This window comes from Oncorhynchus mykiss, chromosome 18 (genome assembly GCF_013265735.2).
Source record: "Oncorhynchus mykiss isolate Arlee chromosome 18, USDA_OmykA_1.1, whole genome shotgun sequence".
NCBI classification, from domain to species: domain Eukaryota; kingdom Metazoa; phylum Chordata; class Actinopteri; order Salmoniformes; family Salmonidae; genus Oncorhynchus; species Oncorhynchus mykiss.
The window spans coordinates 37013578-37031645 of NC_048582.1; the positions used below are offsets into that span (position 1 = coordinate 37013578).

At 43.3% G+C, this 18068-nt stretch overlaps 1 protein-coding gene and 1 long non-coding RNA gene across 2 annotated transcripts in view; one reads left to right on the forward strand and one right to left on the reverse strand.

The window, feature by feature from the left end:
* Positions 1 to 18068, reverse strand: part of LOC110496124 — a 66509-nt gene that overhangs the window by 23337 nt on the left and 25104 nt on the right. The window contains exon 4 of the mRNA XM_021571826.2: positions 276 to 2310. Within this exon, the coding sequence (XP_021427501.2) occupies positions 276 to 2310 (2035 nt within the window). The remainder of the gene's footprint in view (positions 1 to 275; positions 2311 to 18068) is intronic.
* On the forward strand, positions 2183 to 5095 carry LOC110496127. Its single transcript, XR_002469520.2, has 2 exons — positions 2183 to 2317; positions 4993 to 5095. It is a non-coding gene; the product is annotated as an uncharacterized LOC110496127 (long non-coding RNA).

An 18068-nucleotide genomic window follows, 5' to 3' on the forward strand; every position in this document is an offset into this window, starting at 1 on the left:
CCATTTCTTCCTATCCTTCCTATCCTCTCACACTGTGTTCTCACAATCTCTCACTAAACATTAAAAAAAAAATGTGTCATGAGGCCAATGGTGAAATACGTGTCCAAGACAAATCCAATCCAATTGCAGTCCTATTAAATGCCCCTATTCCCCCTGTACTAGACCCCTTCCCATATGACTCTTTGTCATGAATTCTATCACACTCCTTTTACCATCCCCATGATCCCAGTATTCACACAATCGTCCTGAAACCTTTTCCAACTAAAAGTACTCACATAGGCGTCAGGGAAAGCTCTATACTTGGGCACCAGGTTCTTCTCTGGCTCTGGACTGAAGTGAGATCCTCCATGGACAGACCCCGTGTTGAACAGTGGTGAGTTCAGGCCTTCGTTACTGAAGCTCCTCTGCAGACCCAGACCAATAGAGCCCACAGAGCCCATACCACCCAGTCCCGGGCTGAGCTTGGACTGGGAGTCGTTAGAATTGGCGAACGACCTGTGGATGTCCAGAGATGAGCTTGTGGGACTGACGAGGCTTCCGAGGGTAGAGGTGAAGCTAGGGAGGGGAGGGGGCCTGCTCATTCGAGAGTTGGTGTCGGTGTTGTTTCCGGTTAAGGAGCCAGACATCAGGGAGGAGAAACGTTCGTAGCGGAAGGGGGTAGAAGGGTCAGTTCCGGTTCCAGCTCCAGATTCAAATCCAAGTCTGCTCCCAGGCCCACCGGCCAAGCCCATACCAACCCCTGAGCTCATGCGGTCCTGGTTAGGCCCTATGTCCGGTAGGGAGCTCGTACGGAAAAGAGAGGGCCGCTGGCCTGGGCTATGGCCATTGCCATTCTCCTGTGGCTGATCAATCGATGCTGAACGATAGCTGGAGAAGAGGAACGAGTTGTCCAGGCGTGAGGGGCTTGGAGACTGGTTGTTGCTCCCTCCGTTTAGTATGGGGGACGGCGAGTGCTCTGAGGATGAGTCACTGCCCAAGGAGCTCTTCCTCACGATGATGCTGTTAAGAGCCGAGGCTCGGAGTGGGAGGTTGAGGCTTCCACGGTTCAAGTGGTGGTCCCCAGCCTGCTGCTCCTGCTGCTGTTGGAGCTGCTGGAGCTTCATCAACTCCAGAGGGGAGCGCATCTCTTTGGGGGCACCACGTTTGAGGCCCAGGTCTGCGGGAAGGATGTAACGGTTGTTAGGGACCTCCAGCGAAGACCCAGCGGGCACCTGGGGAGATTTGGTGTTGGTGGGGGTGGAGCAGGGGGCATCCTCCACGATAGGGGAAAGGGAGGAGAATATGGAGGGGGCAGTGGTCCCACGCAGGCTCCTCTGCCTCTGGACCGGGATAGGGTTCATGCTCTTCAGGGTGTCCACCAGGCATTCCATGTCACCGTGATAGGGGGAGCCTAGGTCAGGGGTCACGGGAGAGGAAGAGGGGGAAGGGTCTGAGGAGGAGGGGTCAGGGAGCAGCTCCACGAGTGTGGCCTTGTACACCCCAGAGAAGAAGTCACTGCTGTCTCTGCTGTAGTCCACGTCGTCAATGGACTGACCCGCCGAGGAGAAGTTTGAGACTGGGAGCGACTGTGGATCACAGCCTGATTTTATCTTCTTTGCCACGGACTCTCCCGCCCTACTCTTTTGCTCTACCCCTCTCTCTCTCTGTCCTGCAGGTGCAGTGGCTAGCTCCTCCTCCTCTTCCCACTCCCTCCTCCTCCCCCTGCCTGTTTCTGGCTCGCTACTCTCATGGCTCAGCTGAACTTCGCTCCTGTCGCTCAGCCAGTGACCGTTGCCAGGGGAACCGGGCATGTTCGAGGAGTGGGAGGACAGGCCAGGTTCCTGGAATGGCGGCCCGGGGGAGGTGAGGTGTTGTCTGTACACAGGGAGGGAGGGGGACAGGGAGGAGTACAATCCATTGTACGTGGACACTCTTGACTCATTCGACTGAGAGTCAGAGCGCCAGGACACCCCTGTGGGGTCGAAAGTGGTTTGCGCCCCCTCATCCTGGTTTCTCCATTTGTATTCTGGTACGACTGGACCTAGGTCACTTTCAGTTCTATTGGGGTCAGTGATAGCGCTTGTACTGTAGTCCACACTGTATTCAGTGTGGTCTGTGGTGTCATTGTCGGTGACCTGGGAGACTTTGCGGAAGTCCTGTTTTGATTCCTCCATGCCCTCGTGGGTGGGAGAGGGTCTTATAATGAGAGTGGAACGGAATAATTTCATCTCGCTGTCTGACTCCAGATAAGCCACTATCTGCTGAATTTCTGAATCAGAGCCCTCAGAGTCTTTTAAAGCAGTACTGAGAACAGCTGAAGCATCCAGAGACCTAACAGGTAGGAGACAAACAGAATGGCACAAGTTAATAATAGTCATTGACCAATCATGGCAGTGTGTTAAGGACTGTTTAGTCAAGAGGTGGTGATTATCTAGGCGAGCTATGAAAATCATAGAGGTGAACTTTAGGTATGCAGAATTGGGTGTACTGTAAAAAAAAAAAAAGTTAACAGAAGCTAGGCTACATGCTTCACCAGCAGTGTGGTTTTGTGTCATTGATTGGGAAATGTAACAATGATGGCCCAAAAACTGTATACATCTTCTTGTGTATAGTTAGTACATTACTATTAAGACCAATATATATTATACGTTGTGTGGTGGGCCAATTTTCTTTCAGACTGTCCAACCTAAAATGTATACTGGGACGAAAAAAAAAGAAAAAAAACTCACACACATTGCAACAATGTTTAACCAGAGATTAGTTTGTGTTTACAATGTGTACGAAGAGTTGCTGAAAGCTAAAGGTTACTTTAAGTCAACAGGTTTCAAATGATGCCAGGCCAAAACCTACTGTGATACTACTGTGGATGTAACCATTTGTTAAGTCCCCTTTGAGCTTGAATGTCACAGGTTTACGTGACAAATTCATTTGAAATGAATCACTATTTCGCCATCGCCTTCAACAAAATGCCTTCAAAATGAACTCCAAACAAAGCATTACAGGTACAGTCACTTTTTAAATCGCAGTACTACTCCACACATGACTCAAATAAGCGTTAACAGCTATAGTGATTACTGTTCTGTTACAGCTCTCTGTGTTGGGAGGTGGCATGAACTAAAGTGCCCTACCTACTCTTCGCGGAATGAATGGGGGGAGGGGAGTTTCAAGAAGCACTAGAGGTCAAAAGATCAGAAAATAGCACTGTGTTGTGATAACCTTTCCACAAACCTGTTGGTGTACAACCTGAGCTCTCTCATACAGTGCCAGTCAAACGTTTGGACACACCTAGTCATTCAAGGGTTTTTCTTTATTTTTCAAAATGTTCTACATTGTAGAATAATACTGAAGACATCAAAACTATGAAATAACACATATGGAATCATTTAGTAACCAAAAAAAGTGTTAAATCAAACTATATTTCAGATTCTAGCCACCCTTGATGACATCTTTGCACACTCTTGGCATTCTCTCAACCAGCATCACATGGAATGCTTTTCCAACTTTCCACAGGTCTAAGTCCACTGCGCGTGTTTCTTGGCCCAAACAAGTATCTTCTTATTATTGGTGTCCTTTATTAGTGGTTTCTTTGCAGCAATTTGACCATGAAGGGCTGATTCACACAGTCTCCTCTGAACAGTTGATGTTGAGATGTGTCTGTTACTTGAACTCTGTGAAGCATTTATTTGGGCTGCAATTTCTGAGGCTGGTAACTCTAATGAACGTATCCTCTGCAGCAGAGGTAACTCTGGATTTTAATTTCCTGTGGTGGTGCTCATGAGAGCCAGTTCCATCATAGCGCTTGATGGTTTTTGCGGCTGCAGTTGAAGAAACGTTCAAAGTTCTTGACATTTTCCGGATTGACTGACCATCATATCTTAAAGTAATGATTGACTGTCGTTTCTCTTGGCTTATTTGAGCTGTTCTTGCCATAATAACTTTTAACAAGACACACCTGTTGTTAACTGAAATGCATTCCAGGTGACTACCTCATGAAGCTGGTTGAGAGAATTCCAAGAGTGTGCAAAGCTGTCATCAAGGCAAAGGGTGGCTCCTTTGAAGAATCTCAGATATAAAATATATTTTGATTTGTTTAACACTTTTCTGGTTACTACACGATTCCATATTTCACAGTTTTGACGTCTTCACTATTATTCTACAATGTAGAAAATTGTAAAAAATAAAGAAAACCCCTGGAATGAGTGGGTGTGTCTGAACCTTTGACTGGTACTGTACGTCAGATCAAAACAGATGCCAGACATGCATTCCTCATAGGTCAATGTTGCATAATTACTATGTTTTGAAGTATGACTAATATGCTTTCAGCAGAAGCGGTAACACTTTAATTGGATAGTCCATCTGTAGATGCTCTACAGACAGACAATCTACAGACTAGTCATGTGGGAATCCAAATCAACCTGGTCCTGGGGACTCAAAGGGTTGCACCCCCCCTCCCCCTTCCTAACGCTCACACACTTCATTCTTCATTTGAAAAATGAAAATGAAAAAACAAAAAACACCCATTTGAACAAGCTCACCTGATTCATGTAGTCAAGGGGCTTGATAATTAGTTGACAAGTTAGCTCTGGTATAGTTAGAAAAACCACCTGCTCTAACCCACTGAACCATGAGAACCACTGACTTACGATCAGACGAAGCGTTTGATTTCGTGTCCATAACAAAAATGTGTTGGGTCTGTTCAAACATGTAGGGTCTCTCTCCAGGGACAGGTACGAATAGACAGGTTCAACATAAAGTGTTCTATATGCAAACTACTAGAGACAAGTGGGGTGCCAAGTCAGACGTAAGTGTCCTATCTATGTGTTCCAGACTAAACAGCAGTCCTTTTATGAGTTGACAACAAATGTTTACCTAAGTTAAATGGAGTTGATCTATCCTCACAACTCCTCCCTGACTTCATACTACCATTTTGGAAAGATTTGACAGCACATCACTACAACAGCGTAGCAGCCAATTTCTTTTTCTAAACTACTTCTTTATCCAATTTCTTTCCAGTGTTTTTCTTGGTAGTGTGCTATGGCACTTCTCCATCTGTCCGTTTCAGCAGGAAGATCCACTCATCACAACACCTGGCCCCGGGGAAGACAGAAGGGCTTAGCTACCACATACCACCGCACCTCTGCTGGAACATGCAGCTTTAAAAGAGCGACTGCCCCTAAAAAGCAACTTCTCGTTTTTTTTTATATATATATATTCTTAAATGGCCTGTGTCAAATATTTATTCCAGTGTCAATGTTTAGTCTCATGTGTAAATACGATCATTTTGGTCATAAAGTCAGTCTTGTCCAAAACTAAGATTTGTGAGATGATAGGAAAAGATTGTATGTTATGGAATGAAGGGGAACATAACAGTTTCCTATGAGTTGGGTTTATTTCAATCCTGCCCACATGCCCTCAGCCGGCAGCACCCAAGTAATCATCAGTTCGGAGCGCAGTGCACGCGACCTGATCGTAATACCCATGATCAATTTGGTTTGACATCCCTATGGGGCTAGTTAGGGACCATCAGGAAATTACACAATGTACATGTGACTACATTTTAAAAGGCCAATAGGTCAACTTCGCCACAGTCGCACACCAGCCGGCTGAGGCTAACTTGGCTAATCATTTGGTTAACTCTTCACACCTCTTCACACCACACTCTTCCCGTTTGAATTCAATCATGGCTGCTAGCATTTCTTACAGAACCAAATCTAAAATAAGGCAGAATCAAGAAGTGCAGTCGCCCTTTAAAACGTCAAATCAACACAAACTCACAATAATCTGCTCCAACGTGAGAAATTGGGAATTCACACACACACATGCTGACACACCTGTGCTGGCGGAGTGGTCCCAGGAAAATAACCTGTCCCTCAACGTCAATAAAAAGGAAGGATCTTATTGTGGACTACAGGAGACAGAAGAGGGAGCATGCCCGCATCGTCATCGACGGGGACGCAGTAGATAGGATCAAAAGGTTGAAGTTCCTTGGTGTACACATCACTGATGACCTGAAATGGTCTCACCACACCGGCACTGTGGTGAGGAAGTGCAACAGTGCCTCTACAACCTCCTGTGGCTGAAGAAATTTGGCATGGCCCCTAAGACACTCATGAACTTCTACAGATGCACCATTGAGAGCATCCTGTCGGGAATATAACACCACCTAAGATTTTACTGAGTTACAGTTCATTTAAGGATATCAGTCATTGAAATAAATAAATTAGGCCCTAATCTCTGGATTTCACATGACTGGGAATACAGATATGCATCTGTTGGTCACATATATCATAATTATTATTTTTTTAAGTAGGGACGTGGATCAGAACCAGAACCATCTGTTGTGACCATCATTTGCTTCATGCAGCACGACATTTCTTTCGCATAGAGTTAATCAGGTTGTTGACTGTGGCCAGGGAAATGTTATCCCACTCCTCTTCAATGGCTGTGTGAAGTTGCTGAATATTGACGGGAACTAGAACATGCCGTCATTCACATCCCAAACATGCTCATTGGGCCATGGAAGAACTGGGACATTTTCAGCTTCCCTGAATTGTGTACAGATCCTTGCGACATGGGGTTGTGCATTATCATGCTGAAACATGGGGCGATGGCGGCGGATGAATGTCACGACAGTAGGCCTTAGGATCTCATCACGGTATCTCTGTGCATTCATATTGCTAATCGACAAAATGTAATTGTGTTTGTTGTCCGTAGCTTAAGCCTGCCCATACCATAACCCCAACCTTACCATAACCCCACCGCAATCATGGGGCTCTCTGTTCATGCCGTTGACAAACCGCTCACCCACACAACTCCTTACATGTGGTCTGCGGTTGTGAGGCCGGTTGGACGTACTGCCAAATTCTCTAAAATGATGTTGGAGGCTGCTTATGGTAGAGAAATTAACATTAAATTCTCTGGCAACAGCTCTGGTGGACATTCCTGCAGTCAGCATGCCTACTGCACACTCCCTCAAAACTTTAGACATTTATGGCATTGTGTTGTGTGACAAACTGCACATTTTAGAGTGGCCTTTTACTGTTCCCAGCACATGGTGAACCTGTGTAATGATCATTCTGTTTAAATCAGCTTTTTGATATGCCACACCTGTCAGGTAGGTCTATTATTTTGGCAAAGGAAAAATGCTCATGTAAACAAATGTGTGGACAAAATGTAAGAGAAATAAGCTTTTTGAGTGGATGGAACATTTCTGGAAACTTTTATTTTAGCTCATGAAATATGGGACCAACACTTTACACTTGAGGTTTATATTTTTGTTCAGTGTAGTTTCTCTTGTGTAAATTCCCCTTGTGTACATATGTATAGATGGCATTTTGATACTGCTACAGTGCTATTTGGGTTGTTCATTGGATTTGTCCATCAGTTCTTTTCTCCTCTTTTCTTTTTTTCACATTAGAATTGTTTGACATTAGACTGCATTGTTAGGAGCCAGTAACAGAAGAATTTCATTGCACTGCTAAAACGCCATCTAAAATGTGTACACGACTAATCAACTTATTTTTTGTCACTTTTTCCCCCCCTCTATGCTGTCTGAAGGGTAAGGTGGAGGAAGGCTTTGCGGTCTAAGGAAGAACACGAATATCCACACACACTCTTTGCTTGTTCTTACATTTTAATAGCAATGCATCAATCACTAAGAGATGTTAAAATCAGGCTACTCCTGTAGCTAAACACACTGGGATGTATAGTTCCCATAAGATAATTCATTTTGCCGGCATTACTGATGTACAATCTCCGGTATTTTGGCGATTAAAAATGTATTTTTTAAACATCCTGCTTTGGGCTGATGTGTCAATGTGTAGTTTACACATGCATAATCTATGAGCGGAATTACCATTTTACCTCAATTAGCCACGAAATCCTTAATTTGAAAGAAACTGTTTTCTTAAAGCTGTGCCGTGCAATGTTCTCTAAATTTCCCCCCAAGTGGGCCAGCCCCCTAGAAATTAGTGTTCTAGCCAATGAGTTGCCGCCCTGCGCATTTGAGTGACAGCTAGCAAGTGGCCTGCCCAGCGTTATCCAATGAGATTACAGGGCGGGCCCAATGGCTCAGTGGACGCAGCAGAGAGAAAGCAATGACATGGGGCACATATCATCTATTTCGGGGACCACTTGTGGCACGTGATTGCTACATTCACATCTACTGGCTAATAAGTATACCAAAGTACCGGAGAATCTCTTTCACTTGTCACTCACGGCTGACCGTTGTTCTAACATGTTTTAGTGGCGAGGCCTGCGGGAGTGTGCCTCCTATAACGGAGGTATTCATCACAGGCCAAAATGGTATTTTTTAATTACAGGTAAAGAAATGTTGGTTTGACATATCTCTTTTGAAAGTGTTGCCCTCATGTGGTGAACACCAATCATTGCCCATGGGTAAAACTATAATGTATGGGGCGCAGTATGCTAATCAAGCTATGTCCTTAAAATGTGCATTTGTTGTCAATTGTTGACTTGAAAGTCTACCTTTGGCATGTTTCTGATTATTGCTTCCATCCTGGTATTCATGAAAGAAAATTGAATGTCATAGAAAATCTAAGTAGGTTCGTAGACAAAGAATGGATGGCGCCAATGACAGCACCAGATGACACAGTGTCAGCAGACATTTGGCCCTCCCGAATCCCTGTAGCAAGGTGGCCTCCGAGTCCAAAACACTTTACACATTGAAGGTTATTCCCTTTAGCTTAGCTTCCACCTAGTGTTAACATGTCTGTCCATCAGAGCTCCAATCACATACAAGAGGTGGAAGTTTTGTCTTATTGGCAGATTGTGACAGGACTTCCTGGTTCATAAAAGAGATGTTGGACAGAGTGCAACATACTCTACCATCCAGGACCTATGTACTAGGTGGTGTCAGAGGAATGCCCCCAAAAATTGTTTAGACTCCAGTCACCAAAGTCATTGACTGTTCTCTCTGCTACCGCACAGCAAGCGGTACCGGAGCGCCAAGTCTAGGTCCAAAAGGCTCAACAGCTTCTACCTCCTTTTGTTTTTACACTGCTGCTACTCGCTGTTTATTATCTATGCATAGTCACTTCACCCTACCTACATGTACAAATTACCTCGACTAACCTGTACCCCTGCACACTGACTCGGTACCGGTACCCCCTGTATATAGCCTCATTATTGTTATTTTAATGTGTTACTTTTTTATTTGTATATTTTCTTCACTGTATTTCGTTAACTGCATTGTCGGTTAAGGGTTTGTAAGTAAGCATTTCACGGTATTCGGTGCATTTGACATTTAATTTTTTGTTGTTGATTTGATTAAAGCAGAGGCTAGCAAACCATTTTGTGTCCTGTGTGACTTTCTAGATACTGCCTACATTCACACAAGCTGATATTTTCCCCCCCTTATATACAGTATAGAGATATCTCTTAGTGATATTGTAATAAGTAAGTGGACCACTGCATTCTTAACTCAACCATATGTATATGCCACCATCTTGTGGGGCAGCAGGAAACAGCAGCAGATATGTTTATTTTTTTTATTTAACTAGGTAAGTCAGTTAAGAACGTTTATTTTTACAATGACTCCCTACCCGGGCCAAACCCTCCCCTAACCCGGCCAATTGTGCGCCGCCCTATGGGACTCCCGATGACGGTCGGTTGTGATACAGCCCGGGATCAAACCAGGGTCTGTAATGACGCCTCTAGCACTGAGATGCAGTGCCTTAGACCGCTGCACAGCTGGGAAAGACAATGGGAAAGACAACAACAAAAAGACAACACTACCTACAGAAGGGCTATTCAACTGGTGGCCTGCGGGCCAGATCCGGCCCCTTTCTTAATTTCATACGGGCCCTTTGATAAATTCTGAACAATAATACAAGATCTGCTAAAAAACACTATGGTCCTGGTCTACACTGAGTGTACTAAACATCAGCTCTCTCCATGACATAGACTGACCAGGTGAGTCCAGGTGAAAGCTATGATCCCTTATTGATGTCACCTGTTAAATCCACTTCAATCAGTGTAGATGAAGGGCATTAGACAGGTTAAAGGATTGTTAAACCTACGAGACAACTGAGACATATGTTGTATATGTGTGCCATTCAGAGGATGAATGGGCAAGAGAAAATATTTAATGCATTTGAATGGAAATAGGTAGTAGGTGCCAGGGGCACTGGTTTGAGTGTGTCAAGAACTGCAATGCTGAAGGGTTTTTCACCCTTAACAGTTTCCCATGTGGTTTTTAGAGGCTTCAAGAGCCTATGTGGCATGTTTGACTAACTTTTGATTTGGTTTTGACATTTTTCTATTCAGAGGGGGGGTTACATTTATATTTTTAAGAAATGCATATACAGTGCCTTGCGAAAGTATTCGGCCCCCTTGAACTTTGCGACCTTTTGCCACATTTCAGGCTTCAAACATAAAGATATAAAACTGTATTTTTTTGTGAAGAATCAACAACAAGTGGGACACAATCATGAAGTGGAACGACATTTATTGGATATTTCAAACTTTTTTAACATTTCAAAAACTGAAAAATTGGGCGTGCAAAATTATTCAGCCCCCTTAAGTTAATACTTTGTAGCGCCACCTTTTGCTGCGATTACAGCTGTAAGTCGCTTGGGGTATGTCTCTATCAGTTTTGCACATCGAGAGACTGACATTTTTTCCCATTCCTCCTTGCAAAACAGCTCGAGCTCAGTGAGGTTGGATGGAGAGCATTTGTGAACAGCACTTTTCAGTTCTTTCCACAGATTCTCGATTGGTTTCAGGTCTGGACTTTGACTTGGCCATTCTAACACCTGGATATGTTTATTTTTGAACCATTCCATTGTAGATTTTGCTTTATGTTTTGGATCATTGTCTTGTTGGAAGACAAATCTCCGTCCCAGTCTCAGGTCTTTCGCAGACTCCATCAGGTTTTCTTCCAGAATGGTCCTGTATTTGGCTCCATCCATCTTCCCATCAATTTTAACCATCTTCCCTGTCCCTGCTGAAGAAAAGCAGGCCCAAACCATGATGCTGCCACCACCATGTTTGACAGTGGGGATGGTGTGTTCAGCTGTGTTGCTTTTACGCCAAACATAACGTTTTGCATTGTTGCCAAAAAGTTCAATTTTGGTTTCATCTGACCAGAGCACCTTCTTCCACATGTTTGGTGTGTCTCCCAGGTGGCTTGTGGCAAACTTTAAAGGACACTTTTTATGGATATCTTTAAGAAATGGCTTTCTTCTTGCCACTCTTCCATAAAGGCCAGATTTGTGCAATATACGACTGATTGTTGTCCTATGGACAGAGTCTCCCACCTCAGCTGTAGATCTCTGCAGTTCATCCAGAGTGATCATGGGCTTCTTGGCTGCATCTCTGATCAGTCTTCTCCTTGTATGAGCTGAAAGTTTAGAGGGACGGCCAGGTCTTGGTAGATTTGCAGTGGTCTGATACTCCTTCCATTTCAATATTATCGCTTGCACAGTGCTCCTTGGGATGTTTAAAGCTTGGGAAATCTTTTTGTATCCAAATCCGGCTTTAAACTTCTTCACAACAGTATCTCGGACGTGCCTGGTGTGTTCCTTGTTCTTCATGATGCTCTCTGCGCTTTTAACGGACCTCTGAGACTATCACAGTGCAGGTGCATTTATACGGAGACTTGATTACACACAGGTGGATTGTATTTATCATCATTAGTCATTTAGGTCAACATTGGATCATTCAGAGATCCTCACTGAACTTCTGGAGAGAGTTTGCTGCACTGAAAGTGAAGGGGCTGAATAATTTTGCACGCCCAATTTTTCCGTTTTTGATTTGTTAAAAAAGTTTGAAATATCCAATAAATGTCGTTCCACTTCATGATTGTGTCCCACTTGTTGTTGATTCTTCACAAAAAAATACAGTTTTATATCTTTATGTTTGAAGCCTGAAATGTGGCAAAAGGTCGCAAAGTTCAAGGGGGCCGAATACTTCCGCAAGGCACTGTAAAAAAAATAACCCTGACGCATTCCCCATCCCTTCCCATCCTACACAGCAACCAAAGTTGCTTTTCAGTCCCCCTCCCACCCCTCCATCTCCCCCCCATACCACCCCTCGACCTTGAAAGAAACAAATGTATGACATGTAAAAAACTGAAATAAAACATTGACATAATTATTCAGACCCTTTGTTGAAGCACCTTTGGATGCGATTGCAGCTTAGTCTTCCTGGGTATGACGCTACAAGCTTGGCACACCTGTATTTGGGGAGTTTCTCCCAGTCTTCTCTGCATATCCTCTCAAGTGCAGTCAGGCATTTTCAGGTCTCTCCAGAGATGTTCAATCAGGTTCAAGTCCAGAATCTGGCTGAGCCACTCAAGGACATTCAGAGACTTGTCCTGAAGCCACTCCTGTGTTGTCTTGGTTGTGCACTTAGGGTTGTTGTCCTGTTGGAAGGTGAACCTTCACGCCAGTCTGAGGTCCTGAGCGCTCTGGAACAGGTTTTCTTCAAGGATCTCTGTACTTTGCTCTGTTCATATTTCCCTCAATCCTGACTAATCTCCCAGTTCCTGCTGGTGAAAAACATCCCCACAGCATGATGCGGCCACCACCATGCTTCACCATAGGGGTAGTGCCAGGTTTCCTCCAGACGTGACGCTTGGCATTCATTCCAAAGAGTTCAATCTTGGTTTCATCAGACCAGAGAATCTTGTTTCTCATGGTCTGAGAGTCTTTAGGGGCCTTTTGGCAAACACCAAGCGGGCTGTCATGTGCCTTTTACTGAGCAGTGGCTTCTGTCTGGCCATAAAGGTGCTGTAGAGATGGGAGAACCTTCCAGAAGGACAGAGGAACTCTGGAGCTCTGTTCTTGGTCACCTCCCTGACAGTTAATTATTATTATTTGCAAACATTTTCTAAAAAAACTGTTTTCACTGTCATTTTGGAGTGTAGATTGATGAGAAAATAAGGCTGTAACTTAACAAAACGTAACAAAATGTGGTCTGAATACTTTCTGAACGAACTGTGTATGTACGCACGCGCGCGCACGCACACACACACACACACACAGTTGAAGTCGGAAGTTTACATACACCAAATACATTTAAACTCAGTTTTTCACAACTGCTGAGATTTAATCCTAGTAAAAATCCCCTGTCTTAGGTCAGTTAGGATCACCACTTTATTTTAAGAATGTGAAATGTCAGAAAAATAGTACAGAGAATGATTTATTTCAACTTATATTTCTTTCATCACATTCCCAGTGGGTCAGAAATGTACATACACTCAATTAGTATTTGGTAGCATTGCCTTTAAATTGTTTAACTTGGGTCAAATGTTTTAGGTAGCATTCCACAAGCTTGGGTGAATTTTGGCCCATTACTCCTGACAGAGCTGGTGTAACTGAGTCAGTTTTGTAGGCATCCATGCTCGCACATGCTTTTTCAGTTCTGCACACACATTTTCTATAGGGTTGAGGTCAGGGCTGTGTGATGGCCACGCCAAATACCTTGACTTTGTTGTCCTTAAGCCATTTTTGCCACAACTTTGGAAGTATGCTTGGGGTCATTGTTCATTTGGAAGACCCATTTGCAACCAAGCTTTAACTTCCTGACTGATGTCTTGAGATGTTGCTTCAATATATCCACATCTTCTCGTGATGCCATCTATTTTGTGAAGTGCACCAGTCCCTCCTGCATTGAAGCACCCCGTGCAACATGATGCTGCCACCCCGTGCTTCACGGTTGGGATGGTGTTCTTTGGCTTGCAGTGTCCCCCTTTTTTCCTCCAAACATAACAATGGTATTTATGGCTAAACAGTTCTATTTTTGTTTCATCAGACCAGAGGACATTTTTCCAAAAAGTACCATCTTTGTCCCCATGAGCAGTTGCAAACCGTAGTCTGGCTTTTTATTGGTAGTTTTGGAGCAGTGCTTGCAAGTTCCTTGTTGAGCGGCCTTTCAGGTTTTGTTGATATAGGACTCGTTTTACTGTGGATAAAGATACTTTTGTACCTGTTTCCTCCAGCATCTTCACAAGGTCCTTTGCTGTTGTTCTGGGATTGATTTGCACTTTTCGCACCAAAGTACGTTCATCTCTAGGAGACAAAACGTGCCGACTTCCTGAGCGGTATGATGGCAATGTAGTGTAATGGTGTTTATACTTGCATACTATTGTTTGTACAGATGAACATGGTACCTTCAGGCATTTGGAAATTGCTCCCAAGGATGAACCAGATGCGTGGAGGTCTAAAATAATTTTTCTGAGGTCTTGGCTGATTTCTTTTGATTTTCCCATGATGTCAAGCAAAGAGGCACTGAGTTTGAAGGTAGGCTTTGAAATACATCCACAGGTACACCACCAATTGACTCAAATGATGTCAATTAGCCTATTAGAAGCTTCTAAAGCCATGACATACAGTGGGGCAAAAAAGTATTTAGTCAGCCACCAATTGTGCAAGTTCTCCCACTTAAAAAGATGAGAGGCCTGTAATTTTCATCATAGGTACACTTCAACTATGACAGACAAAATGAGAAAAACAATCCAGAAAATCACATTGTAGGATGAATTTTTAATGAATTTATTTGAAAATTATGGTGGAAAATAAGTATTTGGTGAATAACAAAAGTTTATCTCAATTCTTTGTTATATACCCTTTGTTGGCAATGACAGGTCAAACATTTTCTGTAAGTCTTCACAAGGTTACACGCTGGGCTACACAGACTTTCAACTCCCTTCAAAGATTTTCTATGGGGTTGAGATCTGGAGAGTGGCTAGGCCACTCCAGGACCATGAAATGCTTCTTACGAAGCCACTCCTTCATTGCCCGGGTGGTGTGTTTGGGATTATTGTCATGCTGAAAGACCCAGCCACGTTTCCTCTTCAATGCCCTTGCTGATGGAACGAGGTTTTCACTCAAAATCTCACGATACATGGCCCCATTCATTCTTTCCTTTACACGGATCAGTCGTCCTGGTCCCTTTGCAGAAAAACAGCCCCAAAGCATGATGTTTCCACCCCCATGCTTCACAGTAGGTATGGTGTTCTTTGGATGCAACTCAGTATTCTTTGTCCTCCAAACACGACAAGTTGAGTTTTTACCAAAAAGTTATATTTTGGTTTCATCTGACCATATGACATTCTCCCAATCTTCTTCTGGATCATCCAAATGCTCTCTATAGCAAACTTCAGACGGGCCTGGACATGTACTGGTTTAGGTAGGGGGACACGTCTGGCACTGCAGGATTTAAGTCCCTGGCGGCGTAGTGTGCTACTGAAGGTAGGCTTTGTTACTTTGGTCCCAGCTCTCTGCAGGTCATTCACTAGGTCCCCCCGTGTGGTTCTGGGATTTTTGCTCACCGTTCTTGTGATCATTTTGACCCCACGGGGTGAGATCTTGCGTGGAGCCCCAGATCGAGGGAGATTATCAGTGGTCTTGTATGTCTTCCATCTCCTAATAATTTCTCCCACAGTTGATTTCTTCAAACCAAGCTGCTTACCTGTTGCAGATTCAGTCTTCCCAGCCTGGTGCAGGTCTACAATTTTGTTTCTGGTGTCCTTTGACAGTTCTTTGGTCTTGGCCATAGTGGAGTTTGGAGTGTGACTGTTTGAGGTTGTGGACAGGTGTCTTTTATACTGATAACAAGTTCAAACAGGTGCCATTAATACAGGTAACGAGTGGAGGACAGAGGAGCCTCTTAAAGAAGAAGTTACAGGTCTGTGAGAGCCAGAAATCTTGCTTGTTTGAAGGTGACCAAATACTTATTTTCCACCATAATTTGCAAATAAATTCATAAAAAATCCTACAATGTGATTTCCTGGATTTTTTTTCTCATTTTGTCTGTCATAGTTGAAGTGTACATATGATGGAAAATTACAGGCCTCTCTCATCTTTTTAAGTGGGAGAACTTGCACAATTGGTGGCTGACTAAATACTTTTTTCCCCCACTGTAATTTCCTGGAATTTTCCAAGCTGTTTAAAAGGCACAGTCAACTTAGTGTATGTAAACTTCTGACCCACTGGAATTGTGATACAGTGAAATATAAGTGAAATAGTCTGCCTGTAAACAATTATTGGAAAAATGACTTGTGTCATGCATAAAGTAGATGTTCTAAACAACTTGCCAAAACTATGGTTTGTTAACAAGAAAATTGGGGAGTGGTTGAAAAACGAGTTTAATGACTCCAACCTAAGTGTATGTAAACTTGCGACTTCAACTGTACATACAGTGGGGAGAAGCTGCCTGCCTATTGTCCTGTAGCTCATCCCAGCCTTGTGCAGGTCTACTATTTTATCCCTGATGTCCTTACACAGCTCTCTGGTCTTGGCCATTGTGGAGAGGTTGGAGTCTGTTTGATTGAGTGTGTGGACAGGTGTCTTTTACACAGGTAACAAGTTCAAACAGGTGCAGTTAATACAGGTAATGAGTGGAGAACAGGAGGGCTTCTTAAAGAAAAACTAACAGGTCTGTGAGAGCCGGAATTCTTACTGGTTGGTAGGTGATCAAATACTTATGTCATGCAATAAGCATTCTGCAGCGATACGCCAACCCATCTGGTTTGGACTATAATTTGTTTTTCAACAGGACAATGACCCAACACACCTCCAGGCTGTGTAAGGGCTATTTAACCAAGAAGGAGAGTGATGGAGTGCTGCATCAGATGACCTGGCCTCCACAATCACCCGACCTCAACCCAATTGAGATGGTTTGGGATGAGTTGGACCACAGAGTGAAGGAAAAGCAGTCAACAAGTGCTCAGCATACACTACCGTTCAAAAGTTTGAGGTCACTTATGTAGTCTCTTCTTCGCCTCGCCTCCCTCTTCATCCTCTTCCTTCTCCTCCACCCCCTCTTCCCCCTTTTCCACTTCCTCAAACAAGAAGTGTCCTTGTATTTGCAAGAAAAGCTACTTTTTTGTCCATTAAAATAACATCTAATTGATCCAGTGTAGACATTATTAATGTTGCAAATGACTGTTGTAGCTGGAAACTGCAGATTTTTTATGGAATATCTACATAGGCATACAGAGGCCCATTATCAGCAACCATCACTCCTGTGTTCCAATGGCACGTTGTGTTAGCTAATCCAAGTTTATCATTTTAAAAGGCTAATCTAGTTTGAGACACAGACGCCTGACAAGTCCTCAACTGGCAGCTTCATTAAATAGTACCCCAACACCCTTCTCAACGTCAATAGTGAAGAGGCGACTCCGGGATGCTGGCCTTCAAGGCAGAGTTCCTCTGTCCAGTGTCTGTGTTCTTCTGCCCATCTTAATCTTTTATTGGCCAGTCTGTGATATGGATTTTTCTTTACAACTCTGCCTAGAAGAATATAAAATATCAAATGTATTCTGATTTGTTTTAACACTTTTTTGGTTACTACATGATTCCATTTGTGTAATTTCATAGTTTTGACATCTTCACTATTATTCTGCAATGTAGAAAATAGTAAAAATTAAGAAATATCCTTGAATGTGTGTGGCCAAACTTTTGACTGGTACTGTATCTTTTTGTTATTTGTTGAGATCCTTAGTTTTCAGATGATTTTAAAATGAAAAAAAAAAAAAGTTTTTCATAGTTAAAAATGGTGAGCAAGCCTTGCGCCGTATCCATTTCAATGACGATAAAATGTTTTGGTTGCACATTGACTCACGTAGTTGAGGGCCCTCCACTTCTTTCCTAATAACTTTTAGCAACATTTCATTTTAAGAAAAGTACATTATGGGTGGTTGTAAGTTGCTCTTAAAAAAAAAAAAATGTATATATACATACAGTACTTCCGAAGAATAATGCCATGTGGAAAATGTCCCTGCTGTACTGTATGTTTTCAGATGAACTGATAACAGTGTGGCTTGGCTATATAAACTTTCCTGTGTGGGTCTACTGGGTACTTTACGGTGTTCCAAGAAAAAAGGCATAGGTCCAAGATTCCATGATCGTGCAAAAGGCCTGACAATCAGGTAGACCATGTAAGGCTGCGCCTGAGTTAGGCGGAAACAATAAACATAGTGTACCTATCTTAAAGAATGAAAACCATAGGCTATGTTCTTATGTCCTTCATGCTTGGCTACACAAAGAGTGTTCAGACAGACAGACACACACACACACACACACACACACACACACACACACACACACACACACACACACACA